This window comes from Perna viridis, chromosome 1 (genome assembly GCF_037379345.1).
Source record: "Perna viridis isolate PV_CMFRI_1.1 ecotype Kerala chromosome 1, ASM3737934v1, whole genome shotgun sequence".
Taxonomy (NCBI): domain Eukaryota; kingdom Metazoa; phylum Mollusca; class Bivalvia; order Mytilida; family Mytilidae; genus Perna; species Perna viridis.
In genome coordinates, this window is record NC_142445.1 from 19669144 (window position 1) to 19688711 (window position 19568).

General features: G+C 32.6%; 1 protein-coding gene and 2 long non-coding RNA genes across 7 annotated transcripts; 2 read left to right on the plus strand and 1 right to left on the minus strand.

Moving 5' to 3' along the window:
* Nucleotides 1-482: 482 nt before the first annotated feature.
* LOC148627655 (uncharacterized) lies at nt 483-7599 on the minus strand. Of its 5 annotated transcripts, none has more exons than XR_015921268.1 (4): nt 7470-7599; nt 1905-2013; nt 1309-1412; nt 483-737 (listed from the first exon to the last, which is right to left on the minus strand). It is a non-coding gene; the product is annotated as an uncharacterized LOC148627655 (long non-coding RNA). The 5 variants fall into 5 exon arrangements; XR_015921270.1 differs by lacking the exon at nt 7470-7599 and adding an exon at nt 6665-6683; XR_015921269.1 differs by lacking the exon at nt 7470-7599 and adding an exon at nt 4361-4380.
* On the plus strand, nt 7576-11858 carry LOC148627656 (uncharacterized). Its single transcript, XR_015921271.1, has 4 exons — nt 7576-7716; nt 8856-8922; nt 9612-9685; nt 10006-11858. It is a non-coding gene; the product is annotated as an uncharacterized LOC148627656 (long non-coding RNA).
* A 2178-nt stretch (nt 11859-14036) lies between these two features.
* LOC148627657 (uncharacterized) lies at nt 14037-18898 on the plus strand. The gene is made up of 4 exons (XM_088576728.1): nt 14037-14490; nt 16582-16677; nt 17385-17491; nt 18549-18898. The coding sequence occupies exons 1-4, from the start codon at nt 14337-14339 to the stop codon at nt 18747-18749; spliced, it is 558 nt and encodes a 185-aa protein (XP_088432854.1). The 5' UTR covers nt 14037-14336; the 3' UTR covers nt 18750-18898.
* The last annotated feature ends 670 nt before the right edge of the window (nt 18899-19568 follow it).

The following is a 19568-nucleotide window of genomic DNA, read 5'->3' on the forward strand; positions in this document are numbered from 1 at the left end:
TTTTGAACCTTATATCATGGGCAAGAACCACCGTTCATATAAACTATTCCAATTTGGCTAACATAGACATAATAAAAACACCTAATATTGTCATGAATGTAAACAGATATAAAATTACTTAAACAGAAAATGAATGCTTGATACACATTACAGCACATCAAATCATAGTAAGGTACAATAATGTATGTTCTAAGTTTTTCCTGAATCGGCAGACATTTATTAATGATTATTTAAAAAAATTAAAACCTTTTTTGCAATGGTGGGGTTTTGAAAAAAATGAATTGATTTCTTCTGATGAATAAACGTGTAACTACATTCCTATTTCAAAATTTACATGTTTGTTGCTTATGTCTAAATCCCCACAGTTTCCTCCAATTTTACCCTTCTGTGAATGAGGCTGATACATCTAAACTATTTCTTGAATGTCAACACTTTAGCTTCAGTTGGAATAATATTAGCAGTCACAAGTACATGTATGTACATGTATCATATTTAGGTAGCAATGATGATTTCTTTACAACTGTACTCCAGTATCACCAAAAGAAGATTCTCAATTTCTCATTTGATGGTAATAATAGTAAAAGCTCATGTTATGTACTGCACACTTTGTAGTGATGATCTGATCATGATAGTGTTGCTCTTAAATATAATGTGAAAATCCTCCTAAAATTTTGCAGGAATTTCTTGCTGTATACCAGTAGCTATTCTGACCATAGAATCCCAACCAATAATGATACCTAAAAAATAGTTAAGAACTAAAAATGTCATAGTATTGGGTAGATTTTTAATTTTAAAAAATGCAAACAAAGCACAAAAATGTGATGTCAAGGTCAATGGTAATTAACCCTAGAGCATGTAGAAGGCTATACATCTTAAAAATGCTTACCAACATGCCAATTATCAAAAACCTACCTTGAAAGATAATAAAGTAACAACCTAATGTAAACATGATTTGTGTTACTGGCTGACTAATTACTATGAGGGTGATTGGTCAGTTTCAGCAGGCAACAACCACCCCCTCACTTTTCAAAGCCATGTAAAGCATAATCTGTGGGTCTTCAACTCTAAAAGGTTTCTTACAAATATTTATAACTTATTAAAGTATTCTGATTTATATGGAACTCATTCATGTATAAAGACAGAACTTAATGTGCTAAGTTGAAAATCTAACTACAAGTAATATGCTTCTTGTGCTCAATTAACTAACAGAGTGCATAACATTAATAACAATTTGAAGTAAACTGATTACCAAAAAAAAACATCAAAATCATGTACAAGTAATGCTTTACCAAGCATATATAGGAATACCTGTAATTACAAGTTATCATATGTTGCTCTCACTACAGGATCCAAAACCCAATCCATCAGGTTGGTCAATGTATTAATAGTCATCTGGTATTATCAGGTTGTCCCTACAACATACAAAGCTAAAAGTACTGCATTGAATCTCTACTGATGAATTTCTTCACATATTTTTTTTAAAATACCTTGAGTGGTTTTGGAGGAGCTGTGCTAACAAGGTTTTCACATTAAAAACCAATCAGTTTAATTATCTCCCTTTATGGGTCTAGTGAATATATTATATCTTTACATAAAGCCTAACTTTCCAATTTTAATGATATAAAAAATTAGATGACTTTTTAATCATTCAAACAGTATGTGTGAAAGTTTCTGATAGTCTGTTAAACGAAAAACAAAATCAAACATCTCCACAACTATTTTACGAGTTTAAGTGTGCTTTCTATTAAAATGTGCGTCATGAAAGCTTCCTGTGTATTCAAAGCAAAACTGTTTCAGCCTATTTACAATGTCATCAAGATTATGTTAAAAATGCATACCTGTGGATGAAAAAAATTTGTTTAATTATTTAATAATCACTGAGTATTGCATGTATAAGTACTTACTGCTACAGTAAATGTGTCAAATGATAATCGCCCTTTTTAATTGGTCAATATTCTTCTCTAAGAAATGTGTAAGTGTCTCTCTTTTAAATACAAGTCTTCACTTAAAGTTCTGAAAAAAGAAAAATACAGCTAGACAAATTTAGTTGTACAAGTATTAAAATGCCAGCCACATGTGTAAAGATGGAGTTCAATATGGTTCTGTCGAAAATTTTCTGTTGGTATTGAACCTTCCCCCCTCCAAAAAAAAACAAAAAACAAATGCCAATCAACATATTTCAATCTTTGCACACAGCATATCTTATTTTAAGTTCTATTTAAGAACTTTTAAGAACTAACATGTATTAGGAACACATACTAAGCAACAAATCCAGTTAAAACTTTTTGCAGGATTATCAGGTAGTGCCTGTTTTGTACTATAAGTAAACAAATTATAAGTCTATTCTACTGACTGAAAACTTGTGACTTGTTCTTGTAATTAATGTTCAAATGAGGTTGAATTGATTACAAATACTTTAATTCTTCTTTGACAGATAAGTAGCTATATGCTGGGCAGATCCAGAAATTTGTAAAAAGGGCTGGGTGTTCATTTTTTCACTAAATAAGTATAGCTGAAAAAACTCCCCATTACTTAACAAGACATATTTTTAAGTAGAAATATTGATTTTGCTTGCTAGTTAAATATAAATAAAAATATTGCACTTGCGAAGCAAAAATTTTCATCCGGGTCGCCCCCCCCCCTCTTTGTAATGTCCATTATTATTTTATAAGCCTTGCAAAGATGGTACATATACAGTAAAGCTCACGATGCTCGCTGATTTAGGAAATGCCTACTCCATATTATAAACTTGGTAAGGAGTGACCAGTCCCTGTAATATAAATTCCCTGACCACGGTAACTTAATCATTAAATATTACAATTACAGTGAAAAAAAGGATTCTTCAGATACAATAAATATTCCCCCTTCAAATAAAATACTTTTAAAAAAATTCTAATTTTATAATGGGTAAACACCGCACGAGAATTCAGCTGTAGTTCCCAACCTGTGACTGTGGAAGGAGGAAACTGTTTCAGGAGCAGAGTAGTCAGAGCAAATCATGAAGATTTTCTGGAGCAGTACAACTCCTAACTTACTGTAGTCGGAACTTGACGTATGCATTCATTGCTGTATTGAATTCGTTAGTTTCTGAACGACTGCAGCATCAACACTTATCTCGCTGCTGGGACGAGGTCATACCCGGGAATGAACCGTATACAAAAGCGTCTTGTGTCATGCGTGATTTCGGCACCCCGTTTCGCCACTGACTGACAATACATATCTGAGGTTTCCTCTGTAATTATCCTTTCGTATAACACTTGTTGTTATATCGATGCAGGAACGCACAAGATGAGCATTCCAGTAACGTAGTAAATAGTTGTACAAAAAGTTATTTCATAGCTAGCGAAGGAGTTAAATTTAGGTAAATGCTATGTATAATATAAATCATTGGGCTAACGAATGAAACTGTACTTTCTCGGGACTTTGTCTTGATTAAACATAGTTCGTGTACATTTTAATACCCAGATCTAACGTAAGATGCTGGCATTTCCGTTCGTCCATAGGATGGTGCCATATCAGAAAATAACTTCCATGCAAGCGAACCTCTTTCACGGGCTGCAGTAATTCGGTTTTGTAATGTAAATTAAAGCATGGACTGTAAAATCATTGGTGACAGTTACACGCCTAGACCTGTAATTAATTATAACTCCCTGTTACATGTACGGTTTTAATTCGCTAGTAAAATTACAAAAACCTTATATAAATTAAAAGAAAAAAACTCATTCACTAGTAAGCAGATCCTTTCAGTAAATATAATTATATACAAGGACTTTTATAATAGCCTATAAAATCCTTTGGTTGTTATATTCAAAAAAGAAGTATTAAAAATGATATAATTGGATTAATGTGGATAATTTCATGCAACATTTTGGTGAAAATGAGGAAATATTATACTATGACACACCCCTTTTTTTCTAGACCCCCACCCCTTTTAGAACCCACTTTCAAAATCTCGGTTAAGTTTACGTACGACACTACACAGGCCAGGTGACGAATAGAATCGCCCTGAGGTAATTTTAAAAAAATTAATTGTTTTATGGCTCAGACAGAACAGGTGACTCAACAGGTGACAGGATTTACCTGTCCAATATTGCAGTAGAAGATGTTCGCTCCCTTACAGTTCTGATCATCCGTGTGTATATAGTGTACAAAAGTGCGTTCCTGTTATATACAAGAAGCTTTTACAGATGAGATGATGACAAAGGTATACTAGTATATTCCAACATTACAGTAAAAATCCTTAATTGTATAATTTCAAAATCGCCTACATACATGTAGGGAAATTGAAGCTCTAAAGACTGTCATACCTCCGGTTATAGCTACAATTTATATGATATGCATTAAACTGTATTGTACATACGTGTAATAAGATTCACCCATTCAACTTTTCGAAACACTATACGGTAGAATCTGTCCAATATTGCAGTAGATGTTCGTACCCTTACAGTTCTGATCATCCGTGTGTACATAGTGTACAAAAGTGCGTTCCTGTTATATACAAGAAGCTTTTACAGAGGAGATGATGACAAAGGTATACTAGTATATTCCAACATTACAGTAAAAATCCTTAATTGTATAATTTCAAAATCGCCTACATACATGTAGGGAAACTGAAGCTCTAAAGTCTGTCATACCTCTGGTTATAGCTACAATTTATATGATATGCACTAAACTGTATTGTACATACGTATAATAAGATTCACCCATTCTACTTTTCGAAACACTATACGGTGGAATCTATATGTACAATCTTTACCTGGTGTACACTGAACATACTATTTTGTACAGTTCATATTGGTTACCAAGTGTCTACACGTTGAAGTTCAATGAAAGTGTACATTGCGCGTTTTTCGATTCAACGTTTGCGCCAATTGGATAAAAAACTACTTTAATTGTCCCAATATATTTCCCCGTGGTTGAATTGCGCTTATAAAGACTGGCACTAATTGTATCAGTCTACCTGTAAAAGGCAGTGATATCAAATATTTCATAAAAATATGAAAATAAAATAGAAGTTAGGAATATATATATCCAAAAAATTGCCAAAAGATGTAATCTACACCTAAATAGATCTACCTTGTATTGGATCTAGTATTGAACAATCTTTTAAATGGACATTAACTCCGCCCGGATAACTTGCCGGTCCCAAGTCTGGATGTCCCTATCATATGTAAAATCAATTTCAATTCTTCCCATGCGCGGTTGAGCCACGGTGCTTCACACGTCATACAATAAGGACACAACCAATGTCATGCCAAAAACTGTTTTAAAATAGAGGAGAGTTCTTCGTGATGTCATCACTTACCTGTGATTTGGATTTGGTTGGCAAAAAATCCCTTGATTGGCATAGGGCATCAACTTTATATCATCATAACGTTTTCGTTTTTTAAGGTAATTGAAAAATTCTTTTGGTTCTCTACACTGCCAATAATTCTCTTTTTATCCACGGAATTTTAAAATAAATATTCAGTAATTAGACTATGTGAGCATAAAAAATTTAAAATAATTTTTAATGATAATAGAGGTTTACATATAAATATCATTTCAAATTTATTTTTTAAGTAAAAGAGTAATAAATTTACACATAAAATATGAATTATTTTATCTAAATGAAACATTTTACAGAACCAAAATTGGATATAGAATAACAAAGTTATAAAGTTTTGAAAATTGGGATTCTAATCATGAATTTGCTAATTGTTTATTTCGTTGTTTATTTGCCAACCAATTTGACACTTAATGATATGAAAATTAGTGAATATGACATCACTAATGAGATTGGCGAACTCTCCTATAGTGGTCCAATTTCTATTTAAAGACTCCATGAGCGAATCAATGAAATACCAAAAAAATGTCATCCTTAAAGATCTGACAAGAATATCATAACATTATATCCCTTACGAATAAACCTATTCAACGGTTTAGTTTACTTATTGGGCGAGTATCGAGCTTTCCGTGCTATGTGTAGAATATTACCGTAAAACAAAGGGTGAGAAACAAACATGAATATTTTTCCATAACAAATGAATGGTTATTAACAAAGTTATCGAAGTGATAAACTCTATATAAGAGTCAAAATGAAAAGTCTGCATAGAATTTAAATGGTATTATCAAAGTAAACCCGGAAAGTTTGCAACCATTGCAATGGTCATCGTCACTCGGTACAGGCATTTCCTTTGGACATTGAGAATTAAACCAGGTTTTATGGTGGCTGTCCTTGGTCCCCTTATAAATTGATTTTTTAATGTGACATTTGTGCATAAGAAATAATCAAACAAATAGTTGCTTCACATATTTTCGATAAAAGTGAATAGAATATATCATTTTCATAATTTTCTTGGGTAAATTTAGGGTCCTATGTCAGCTCCTATTTTGTAAATATCTTGATCTGCCACATGAAACACGTGCGAAGCCATATTACGGGATGTATTTATTACCTAGATTATAAGTGCCCCCAGCTAAACCGACCTCTTCCTGTATATTGTACTTAATTAACAGTAAAACGGAATATCGAGCTGTTAATACCTGTAGTAATTTTCTCGTAATAAACGAAAATTTGAGTTTTACGTAAACATTTTGACTGCAGATTTTGATTTTTTAAATTCATTGTAAAGATCAATTCAAACCAATATCTGTACAAGTTAAGTAAGGCAATCATGCTCACCAGTACAATGTTACAACAAACAACAGTACATATCCCAGTATTCTAACACCTGAACAGAAGTTAATATACGTTACAAATGCAAATACACAATCATAATTAAAGTAATTAAGTTAAGACTGTAAATACATGGACAAGGAACCTACATAAATTACGCATCACCTTGAAATTTCCAGTGGTTTTGAAATATATGCATGTACTATATTTTGAAAGAGGAGGGGCTTCTAAAATAATTAGGCTAGACATACTGGCGTCACGACTCGATACAAAATGAAATTCATCCTCGACACTTTTCATAGTGCACAAAGCACACTATCTATTTGACATCTCTATACCATAGTAACACCCAGTTTCAACAAACAAGGAATGTGATGATTATCTTAGTTTACATCTAGTAAGGCATTTTTTTGTAATAAGTCCGTTTTGTTAAATATTTTTGCAGACTTGGTACAAATTCAACAACAAATTTGTACAAATAACACTTAGGAGAACCCTGAAAGGTTCCGTTTAGATCAAATGTTAAGTACCAGTCAACATAAAATTCAGACACTGCTAATGGAAAAGTGATTCATGTTGGATAAAAAGTAATTCACGGTGAAGAAAACCTACCAAACAAACGATGCTTCTGTGCAAATTTCATTTACAATCTACATTTTTGTACATACTTTTTCTCTATTTAGCGCAACAAACAAATAAAAAACTAAGATTATGTGATCAGTAACTGTTTCTAAACAAGAAATAAAATTAAATTGGGTTGGTTTTTGACGTGCTGTCTGATTTTAAGAAAGCCTGATAAAAAAGTACTTACGATTAAAATACTAGGAGTGTGAAATGTGATGCACGATAGAACGTTTCCATGTGTTGTTACCTTTTGGTCCGTGGTCAAATCATAACTTGTCACATTACACCATAATTCGTTTCTTTCCCCTGTATTTCCAAACTCATTGAGAAACTCTTCGCATGAGAATAAGCACGCGAGAATAAGGATTTTTACTGCTTTCAAAATCTTGGATGCAATTAATATTTTAAACTCGTTCTTTCCAAAATATAAACAGGTTAGTATCATTCATTCCCGAGTATTCGATATTGTCGTTTACTAAACGGAAATAAACGCGAGTTGAAGGATCACTCAGTCATAACCATTTTACTGCTACAACTAGTACAAGTGGGGCTGCATGTACTGGACAACAACAGCACGTCTCACTTCCAGATAATGTTTACTAAAACCATGTAAACATGATGGCTTTTTAAAGGGTATGGTCTGGATTAGACCCCCCTTTTTTGTTGGATTTTTTTTTTCAATATTTTGCCATTTTTTGGGAAAATGTGGCAGAGTCAAACTTTATAGTTTGCATATTTTAAGCAATGATTTTTATTTATGTACTGCAATGGTAATTCTTCTACAATTGATGGAATAAATATCGAGTGAAAAATGTGACTAAAACAGGATAAGCAATGACCATTTTTGAATGCTGGAATAATACATTTTGTATATGTTCCATAAGTTTATCTGTGCACACAGTAAGACAAACTAGATAGAGGTAGGCACTGTCTCATATAAGGTACAGTACAAATGTTTTTTTTTTTTGTTAAAATGTAGATATGGATAGTTATGGGTACAAATGTAACATGTTTATGTTGTTAATCTTCTGTTTTAACAATTCAGAAAGGCTTTAAATTTGAAATTAACAATATAGATATGATCATTTGAAACCATAATAGATTCAGTGCTTTTAGACCCAAATGTAGTACAGAGTTTTGATTTTAGCATTTTAAATATAAAAATACTAGTTAAGTTTTTCAACCTGTCCATCACACACTGAAGATTGGATGCAAGTTTTCATTAGTGGGAATTGGGGTGTAAGATTTCTTGTGTTTGAAGAGAAATTGTGTTACAATTTGGAAATTGTATATATATGGCATATAAGTTGTACTGATTTCATTTTTTCTTCTCATGGAATTTCATCAGTGGACTTAGTACTGTCATATTTTAAAAAATTGGAAATTTTTTTGGCACCACTTTTTGCTCTTATTTCTGAACATTGATTAAAAAAAATTGGTGACAGAATTTTGGAAGCCAGCACAGCCCCTGTTTCAGTTACATGTTTATAACTCCATTTTACTGTCTATATACAGAATCTGAAAGTTATCTAATTTTGATTTAATGCATAATAAGTATAATTTTGTTTTGAAGGTGCTCTATGTTGCTCAAGAGAGATTAGAGGATGCATGAAAGGATTCTTAGTAATGACTCGTAAAAGGTGAGTGACATATAAAGAACTTAATTAAATTAAGAAAATTAAGTATTAAACCAACTATGTCTGAGGCAAGATAAACAAGCTCTAGCTAGATGTTAAGTTCTGGTAAAAATCACTATTACTTGCTATCAGGAGATATCTCTTTTTGTATACAGATGCTTTTGTTATATGATTAAGCCAAAAACAAATATCTTTATTGTGTGAATATTCAATTGCAAATAGAGTTTGTCAAGTCCTATTCTAAAATTATAGTTGAACTGGACCATTATTATTTAAGCTCTTATCTTTGCACCACTAACATACCTTGTGTTTCAAAGGTAATCAAGGGAACCAATGTAATAGCGGCAATCAAAGGAATGTAATTCAGAGACAAAGACCAGACATGGAAAACAGACATACACAACAAAGAACATAAAGTAACTAAAATCATACACACAAAGTAACAAAAGCAAATGAGCAACTCAGACTACACTAAACTTTTTACATTTTTTGAAAGTTCAACGACAGCTTTCTCCACAATCTCTTAATTAATTTTGATTAAACTTACCCCCAGCATGTTGGACTTAACATTGGATGTTACTTACGTGCATTACAAGATAACTGCTTTAAGGATGCTTGCAATGAAAATTAATTCAACTAAATTCAAAGGTACCATATGTATTATCATGCAGATTTGTTTTTCACCATTTCAGGAACCAGCCACCTGCTTGCCTCTATGGTGAATGACTAATTCAGTATATGCAAACTTGATAGCTTATCATATCAGGTATACACTGTTCTCCAGAATTTTTGTACTCCTGCTTTTTGAGACGGGACATATTATGGCATACTGTTCTTCATACTTTGCACAATAAATCAAAAGTGCTGCCACGAACTTATATAGAAAGCACTTTATCTGTGTGTCTGTTTGTCTGTTCATGTTATCTTTTAGATATCTGATTGCAAGTAATTTCAGCTGTTGATATTAGAAATGAACATATATCAAGTAAGAAAAAATAAGATCACTTTGATTACAAATAAAATGGTATTGTAAAATATTTTATATATTTTGTTTGCATAAAGATTTTTACTTGTTTTATTCTACAGAGACGAGAAATGAAGCATGTTTCATGGGTTGAAGCTGACCAAGAAGAAAAAGAAGTGCGAAAAAGCTGATTATGGACCTGAATTTAGACTTCCATTAGAATTTTTATAATTTATTTAAATACTAAGATAAAAGTACTGCTCATACAGCATTCTAAGTTTATATTCTTAAACAGCATATTTATAGTCAGAGTGTCTTTGAATATTTTTTTCAATTTCGTTGTTTTACATTTGTGGTTGATAAGTGAATTTTCAAAGTGATTTCATTTCAAAGCTATAAAAGATTAAAAATTTCAAAAACATCCCAAAACAATACAAAAAACCTCTCTCTTTTAGTCATTCAGCTTTTTTATTCATACTGCACAGAAGAAAAATGCACTAAGTGAATATGTAAGGCATACACTCTCTATGATTATCATTGTATTTTAACACAAGATATCCCATGGGAGAAAAAAAATCCCATGGGAGAAATTAAAATCCCATGGGAGAAAAAAAGTCCCATGGGAGAAAAAAATCCCATTGGAGGAAAAAAATCCCATGGGACACAAAAAAATCCCATGGGATTCTATGAAAATCCCATGGGATATTGAAAAATCCCATGGGATAAAAAAATCCCATGAATTTTAAATTGTAACTACAAATTTATTTTAGTAAATATTGTAAAACAAAATGCATTTTATTAAATCCCATGCAAATCTGCATCCAATGATTACTCACATGACATGGTAGGTTGAAGAAAAAGCGGCGCAAGGTTTGCAATTCATTGTTTTGCAAATTTAAATTGTCTTGTGTTAAATTTGGTTTTGTATGGAAAACAATATATAGCTGTGAATTTGAATTATATTATTGTATGGTATTTTATTGAAATTCAGACTGTCGATAATGACATTTTGTGAATACCGTGTTGTAGTATATTTTGAAACCTTTGCAGTTAATCATATTCAATAGAACATTTAACTTATGATTGTGTTCTTCGTTTTAACCTCTACCCCTAGTTTCTCCACAGTTCTACATTGCGTTAATTAGGGATCGGACTCCTTTTTTTCGGGTTTACTTAATTGTTGTGTAATTCCTTAAAAAATAAGAGATACATATATGAAATTGTAGTTTTAACATTGCTAAGTGAATATACTGGGAGATATACTTCAAGTTAGCTCATTAATTACATCTCCATATGAATTAACAAGACATAAATTATTAATGAATTGCATGATAATAATGGCTTATGTAGACGTGCAATGTCACACTTTAAACATGCTGGTATGTTACACAAAACAACTTTTTTGACCAGTTCTTAGAAGAGCACCCCATAAATGCATGTGCAGTTACTTTTTGCTAAATGAAAGATCAATTTATATGAAACATATTTGATTTGCGATCATTGCTTTGTATGCCAATGGGTACCCTAGGTCATAGACAGTAAATTTGTTACAGTGAAATCTGCCTAAACGGAACCCCTTTCGGACAAATGGTTCGGTTAAGACAAGTGTTCTGTTTGGATAGGGTTCTGTTAAGACAAGTCTTTAGTTTAGACAGGTGTTCGGTTTAGAGAGGTGTTCTGTTTAGACAGGGTTTGGTTAAGAATTGTTTTCTGTTTAGACATGGTTCGATTTAGACCGGTGTTAGGTTTAGACAGGGTTTGGTTTAGACAGGTTTTACTGTATATATAAAAGTGGTGTACGTCGTTACTTTAAATTTCATTATTGTTTTCGTTTAATGGCATCACTTCTCGGGAAATTCCTTTAGATTTTTCGTGTTATTCTAAAGCTCTTACATGTAAAATGATTTTAAGCCAAAAATCTGATTATTAAAAATAAAGAAATTTTGATTAAATAAAATGTTATAATACATGACAACGTTTGATTTTGTTTTGTGTATAAGCCCTAATGTAATGGTGACTTCAATGTTTTAATAAAAATATTCACCAGTTGACAATTAGTTTTTGAGTTCTAGCTTTATATAGAAATTATTGGAAAAAAACTTTAACAGATTGGTATTCTTGGTTATTGGAAAATAAATACTATAATTTTTCCCTTAATATCTTGTGTTGAAGTCATGATCGGAGGTCTTTTCTAAGACTACATCGTTGTTAATCTTAATACATGTTCACATCATGGTTTGGATTATTGATGCACATTTAATAGAAAAAATTAGTGTAATAGTCATATAATGGGTGTCACATCACCTCTCATCAAATTTATAATTTATATGTATTAAAAGACAATGAGACCCTGTGTATGCTGTATAGTGTGAGATTATATTTTATTGGTGTTTGTGAGAAAAGAACAAGCTCTGTTATGTTTGATAATTTTCACGTACTTTTCTCGTAGCATTCTGATTAAGTTAAGCTGTAAATATTTGCTAAAACGACTTTCACTGATACATACTTCTTTCATTATTGAGGAGATACAATAATGTATTTTCATAATCGCATATTTTTAGGTGGAACCTAACTTTTAAATTTATCAATTAATGGATTAACGAAAACTCTAAAAAGCCTCGGATTGCGGAAAATTCAAAACTGATTCATTTAGTTTTTAACAATATAATAAAATTATAACGTATGGCATGTAATTTTAAATTATATATTTACGTAATCATTTTTTACAATCCTGTTATACAGTCTATAATGCATTCATTCTACTGTGATTATTGATGATATTGGAACTAGACGTCTCTCCGTTTCCATTTTGATTATCGATTTTGAAAAGCTGCACTTATTGCTGTTTAATACTACAAAAAACAGTAGTAAAAGCTCACTTAGTGATAACCCCCCCACTTTCCTTCCCAGAAACCATATAGAATACCCCATAAATGATTTAAGCATTCGGATGGAAAAACAAAATGGGATATGCACAGCAGCATCATGTAATAAAGAATCTGTGAAAGTTTCATCAAATTCCATTCAGCGGTTTCAGAGGAGTTGCGGATTAGAACAGGGGACGGACACCATGATCACTATATATACCTGCCGCAAAGCGGGGGTATAAGAAAACTAGGTGGGAAACAAGGGAGTCTAGGATTTAAGGTTTGGGTGTACATAGAATGAAATGCCGAGTAAAGCGATGCAAGCTTTTTTTTGGGGGGGGGAGTTGAGGGGGTAGACTTCGTGAAAATCAAGATTTAATGCAAATAAGATATCTTTCCCAATTTTAGGAGGGGCATATGCCAGGTTAACCACTATGATCTGTGTCTGAGAATAACTTACCTCAGGCTTGTATCAGAAAATTATGTTAACTAAAAGGTTCCCTTTCGCTACCCAATATTCCTTTGGTAACATGCCCAACTTTTTTCTGTTAAAGGATCGTCGCATTAACTGCTTTGGTGTATGCCCCAGATTCTCTTTTTTGTTACTCTGTCTTTAGAAGTGCAACCAATTCACAACTGATTGGCTGACATGACCAAATATTTCTTTGTATGCACACCATTACTTACGTGACTTATTCATGTCTATGTCAGTGGTTTATATCAAACTCAGTCAATAAAAAACCAAGCAGGACTAAGGTTAAATAGTCTTGTAAGTCAAAATGTGTGCGACATTGTGGTTCTGTCACGCCAACGTTTAAATGAAAGTATACTTATTTAAAGACTATTTTGAAAATAGGGTGGGTTGGGCAAATAACATTTCCTTACATCATTTGCATCAACCGATTTTTTTTGTGGTCGTCTAAAATGATATTTTGAAGCTACACTAAACTTAGAAAAAAACTATTGTTGGGAATCTGAATGTCCCAAAAATAACTATCTAGAGCTTAATGTTCTCTCTTGCAATACTCAATGGAACAGTTTGGGAATGTTGTAAGACAACAAAATAATTATGCAATGCCTTGCACATTAAAAATAACAACATATGCACAATATCACCTGGTAAATCGGAGATAAAATTACACAAATCACAGCGTGTAGCGATTTAAACTGTTATTAAAATATAAATCAGATTTTGTCGCTGTTTGTGGATATTCTATCTAACACACAAATGCATATTACATAAAATCTTTGACCTTGTCAACCCGGTGTGACCCAAGTTCATAACCAGATGTTCAACGGATAAACGTGAAAATAAGAGCATAATTTGAGTGATTTACAGGAAAAACGAAGACGCGTGACATTATATGATCAAAGAGTGGACAATCAAGGTATTAAAGATCATTATTAGCAAAACAGGGAAGTAAGCTGGTCAATGGACATTATCAATTGTACGACTTTAAGTATGAAGTTACAGAAGATTTGTAAACCGATTAGAGCAGGACTGACAAAAGGGTGAACTGTTTTCATAATGAATTTTCAATGTTTATAATTTATTACATTGTTGTAAGGCATACGTGTTGAAAATCATGTCAACAATTTCATTATGTTCGTTTGAAATGTCGACGACGGACGCGGATAAAGGAATAGCAGACGATAAGAAAATGGACAAAGCAACCAGCACAGGAAGGAAGATCGTCGTGGCCATGGATGGTAGTGAACATGCACTTTACGCACTCGACTGTATGTATTTATTTTTTTTTAACATTGTACGATACTTTATCGAATATTTACGATAAAGTGTAATGACCTCTTATCCGCCATAAAAGTGCGTTTTTGTGGAGATTCTCATATATAATCTATCATTTTGTAGTACAAAGAAGTGAGTGCAGAATTTTCTTTATTTTGATAATTGTTTCCGATGTAACCAATCTATATAACTATCAAACTGCCACTTTGACCTTAATGTACAATTAAGTATACACACCAGTCCCTCTCCACATTTTTCAACTTGATGAAAAATGAGGATAGCAAATTGTCATAAAAGTGTGCAGTGTTTGTACCTGTAGTTATATTGCGAGAACATTTGTGCATTAGTGTATATTTTAATTAAATTTCAGCTATAGTATATTTAAAAATTGTATTTGCACTCCATCAAGTAGGATAAAACGATCATTTCCGTACTAATAACATGTGTACAGTCATGTAATACAACCAACTTGTTATAAGTACATGATATCGGCATACTCTAAAAGATGGTCTGGCCTTATTTTGATTTTGAATTGGCCCGAAATTATTATTAATATCATAGGCTGCTTGGCCTCAATATGTCCATATAGCTTCATAAGTAAATATATTCACCTTTTTTTAGCGAAAGCTGAGCAGTAACTTTAGTTTATAGTTTATTTGAAATATATTCAAAAACAAACCACTCAATGTTTTAGTATAGAGAAGGTGGAAAAGGCGAACGTCAAAAAGACAATAAACAGACCAGACTAGCTTCGGAAACAATTCCACCAAAGAATGAATGCTGATAAATTATCCACACCCGGTGTTTGCTTACGATTGGCCTCTGAAATAATTATATCGGTTAAGCGAAGGAAGTATTACACTATACAGTAAACGTAGAAAAAAAAAATAAAAATCTAATTGACACAAGAGTAACTAACTTTTGATGGTTCTTGATATACAAGTCAGGCGAGAAGGTGTGATGGGGAATAAAGTTGCGATCGTATAATGGTACAATAGCTTATGAAAATGTGTAGAAATCTCTATTGAAATTGTACAAGTGCCCATACCACGTAATGTAGGGCAGATTGATTTTGGTAGTTGTGATCTGAACCATTTAGGAATTGGATGCAAAAAAGGTCAGATTCCTAATGACCGGACTTCAGTAGAACTGTTTGGGTCTCTTTGTAACACATGATACATACCACAAAATGAAGGTTCGGATCGATGCGTTTAACCGTTAAATATCAGGGGACAAAAGGGTCAGAAACAAGCAAATTTCTGATAATTAATTTAGTAAAAATGTATACATAAATTTGAGTTTGTACCACTAGGCGGGTGCCATACTTTAACAGGAATGCCCTTGTTGAATTTGGTTTTGTTACTTGAACCGTTTATTAGGGGCCAACAGATATTCTACTTCTATTCTTATTTTTTGTGTCAAACTTTTAATAGCAATCCTAATTCAGAGTTGTGTCAAGCATAAATGGTGTGTCCGTACTTGTCCCAACAGTTACAGATTCGACCTCATTAGTTTATCAGGTTAACAATAAACAATAATTATTATTAAAACAGTATGTTATGTATACAGATTTTAATTTTATTTCATGTATTAGTTACATAAATTTAGATTCTAAACTTTCTTGTTTTGTACGTTATGAAACCGGTTCAAAGTTAATATTAACTTACGGAACTTTTGCTGTATTGGAGTTGCTTTGGTACGAATAATCTGTGTATAAGGCAGACCAAAATTGGAGAAAGTCCAGACCAAAATTTAGGCGAAATCAAATTCAATACCCGGATAAGCCAGGCAAGAATAATGAAGTTGTGCCAGGTTTTTGAGATTGCCCGATATCGCTCGCATTTTCGCAAATGGTTTATGTGGCATCGGCTGTTTATATATATTTTGTAGTCATGATAGTGTTGAAAATAAATGCAAGATTGAACTATTCAACTCATGTTTGACTTTTAATTTTGAGTGGTCAGTATTGATTGCACGTGCCAAGTCAGGAATACCAATGAGTCATGCTTTGTTTAAAATGAACGTCGATATTTTTAATCATTCATTTGCCAGTTTTAAAAACGTTTAAATGTTCCTTTTTTCAGGGTACAAAGAAAATGCGCATAGGCCAACAGATTACGTATACTTGGTATACTCGACTGAACTTCAACACGTGCTCCATAACCATAAATGGGTTTATTGTAAGTTATCAGTACTATCAATAGTCAGGCAGCATCTATACGAGAGTGTATCAAAGACATTTATCTAATTTTCCTTTTTTTCTGTCTTGATGTTATTTGATTTGTTGTTGATGTTCGAATGTTCAGTTCCACCAGGGTGCAAATGTCAAATACAGCCTTTTTTCATCTTGATCAAGCCAAGTACTGCACGATTGGGTTAAAATTTGTACGCAATCAACAAAAAGTAAATTACAGTTGTTTGAAAGGGAAATCAAGGGAATAAGGATACGAACGGTAGTCTAAAGTATACAATCCAGTTATTACGAATAGATGTAGGAAAAATATACACATACAAACAATATAAAATAACCAAAATAACACATCCATAGATGAGCAATCCGGACTCCACTAATTACTGAAGCATGGACCAGGTGCACCGGTAGGGTAAGCAAGCAAATAAAATTGTCGTGAAAAGAAGTCGGCCTTGATCACACGGACTTGTTCCTCTATCAAATATACAGCCACTTTAGGATATAATACGAATATGCTAGTGGGGCCGATATTTGATAGTGGGAACAAGTCCCTTTGCATTGATGCTTATTTGAGCTTGAAGTAAAATTTACCTTATAACACTTTGGTAATTTTTTTCCATAGTAAAAACAGTTTTAATTTGAATACAACAAGATTATACAGAAGTAACTCTTCAATTCCTATTTCATTACTTACAGCACCACAGCATAATAATATGGACACAGTCGGCCCCTTGATCAAAGAAGAACAAGCCATTGTTAGGAACAAACTGGAAAAATTTGAGATCCGTCTAAAAAATCTCGGGGTAAATACTTCCAATAGAAGTATTAGTTGTGACCAAAAAACTTGTCGCTTTTAAAGAAAAAAGTACAGCTTTGTGACAATTGTGATGCCTTCCACAATTAAGACAAAAATATAGAATTTAATTCATTTATAATTTTTATATGAGTATGAGTACATACTCAAATATCAAAATCTTTTCTTTAAAAAAGAAAAAAAAAAAAAACAAACAAACAAAAAAAACCCAAAAAAACCGAAGACCTGGTTTTCTTTAGATTGCAATTTTATCTGACCTAACTAGTATAGGCCTATGCTTACTAGACCAACGAAGCTAGATATTGGTATCGTCTCCTAATAGGTTATCTGTTAAATATGATAAATTTTGTTTGGCAAAGATGCTAGAGGAAATGATTGTCAACCAATACAATGTGAACAAAAAGTCTCCGTAGGTTATCTGCGAAATATGATAAGCCTTTTTTTAAAATGGACAAAAGCTTTGAAACTCGATATGTGAACCTTTCTGGTTGATGACAATTGATTGGTAAAAGATGTCGGTTACTTTTTTTCCATGGATGATCCATGATTTAAAAATATAGGTAGAATACAGTTATAGCTAAGTTGGCTATACTTCAAAAGATTAAGAAGAGTTACTTAATGTTGATAATATTTGTGTGTATACAGCTTTTGTTATGTTTATACGCTCCATAAAATCTCAATGTATGTATGTCTGTCTGTTCTTCCAGACCATATAATTAATTTTGATGAAGCTTCATACCATTTGCTCACTAAAAGATTTGTTTATTTATCAGATGCTTGCCAACGGAAATACTATCTAAAAGTTTTTACAAGTTCAATAGTATTTCTATAAATTTGCAGTTTTATTGTGCAAATTTTGCCATGTAGGCGTAATAAATTAGTGGTAAAAAAAATTCTAGTAAACCAATTTCTTAAAGCGTCTTATGGACTTCATGGAATTTTATATAGAGGTTGGACAGCATTTGAAAATTGTTTACGGAATCGTGATGTCTTTTAGTATCATGGTGATTGGACTGAAAGTACTATAGTCATTTTTTATATTCCAGATTCAGGGTGAAGTTAAACCTGTACATGCCAAAAACCCTGGAGAAGGTGTCGTTCAGGCATGTGCAGACCTAGGTGCGTCTCTGATAGTTACTGGTACCCGAGGTTATGGTACCATCCGCCGCACCATTCTAGGGAGTGTTAGTAACTATATTTTACACCATGCTCATGTACCAGTCGCTGTTTGTCACAAGTTTCACTGAGGAACAAAGAATAGTCTCTTAACATTTGACTCCTAACATCTACATGTAGTCATTTGAATATCATTATGTAAAATAGTTTTGTGATTTTGTATCTAATATAACTGCCAGGTATATGTGCTATCAAACATAAAGGTTGATATGCAAAAATTTGTGAGAATTTGAATTTTTTGTTTTAAAATGAAATCAGTGCACAACTTGATCATGTCTTTCGTGTACATTTAGCTGCACAAAGGCTTTATTGAGTGTTTTAAAGCATGATATCACATCGTTTTGAGATGTTTTAAATCAAGGAAGTCCCTTTCATTTATGGAATTTTAATGATATAACTGCGATTAAATTTCAGAAGAAAAAGGGCAAGGATCTAATAATTATGGGCGCCGTTCGTGTCGCTTTGATGTATATCTAATAGCAGCAAAAGACACTCATTAATCAATTAAAACGTGGTCATATTGCAAATGAGTTCTTCATTACACATCTGATTTGAATTATTACACACACATGTAGTAATAATGAGATATGTGCTGAATGAGACCCACTGCTGAATGTTTCGACATCTTTATAATATAATCCAAAATATTTAAGACATTGATCATAGATATTGTCGCATATCAATCCCTGGGTAATCGATTGTTTAGTTCTGTCGTTCGTAACTTACTTGTATTTCGTGACATATTTCACAGTATTCTAGTGTTTAAATAGAAAGTCCACCGCATCGATGGTCTCAGGGTAGCATGCTCGCCTCCAGTGGGGAAGGTCGTGGGTTCAATCTATGCCGAGTCATACCAAAAACATCAAAATTGGTCAATGCTTCTCCGCCAA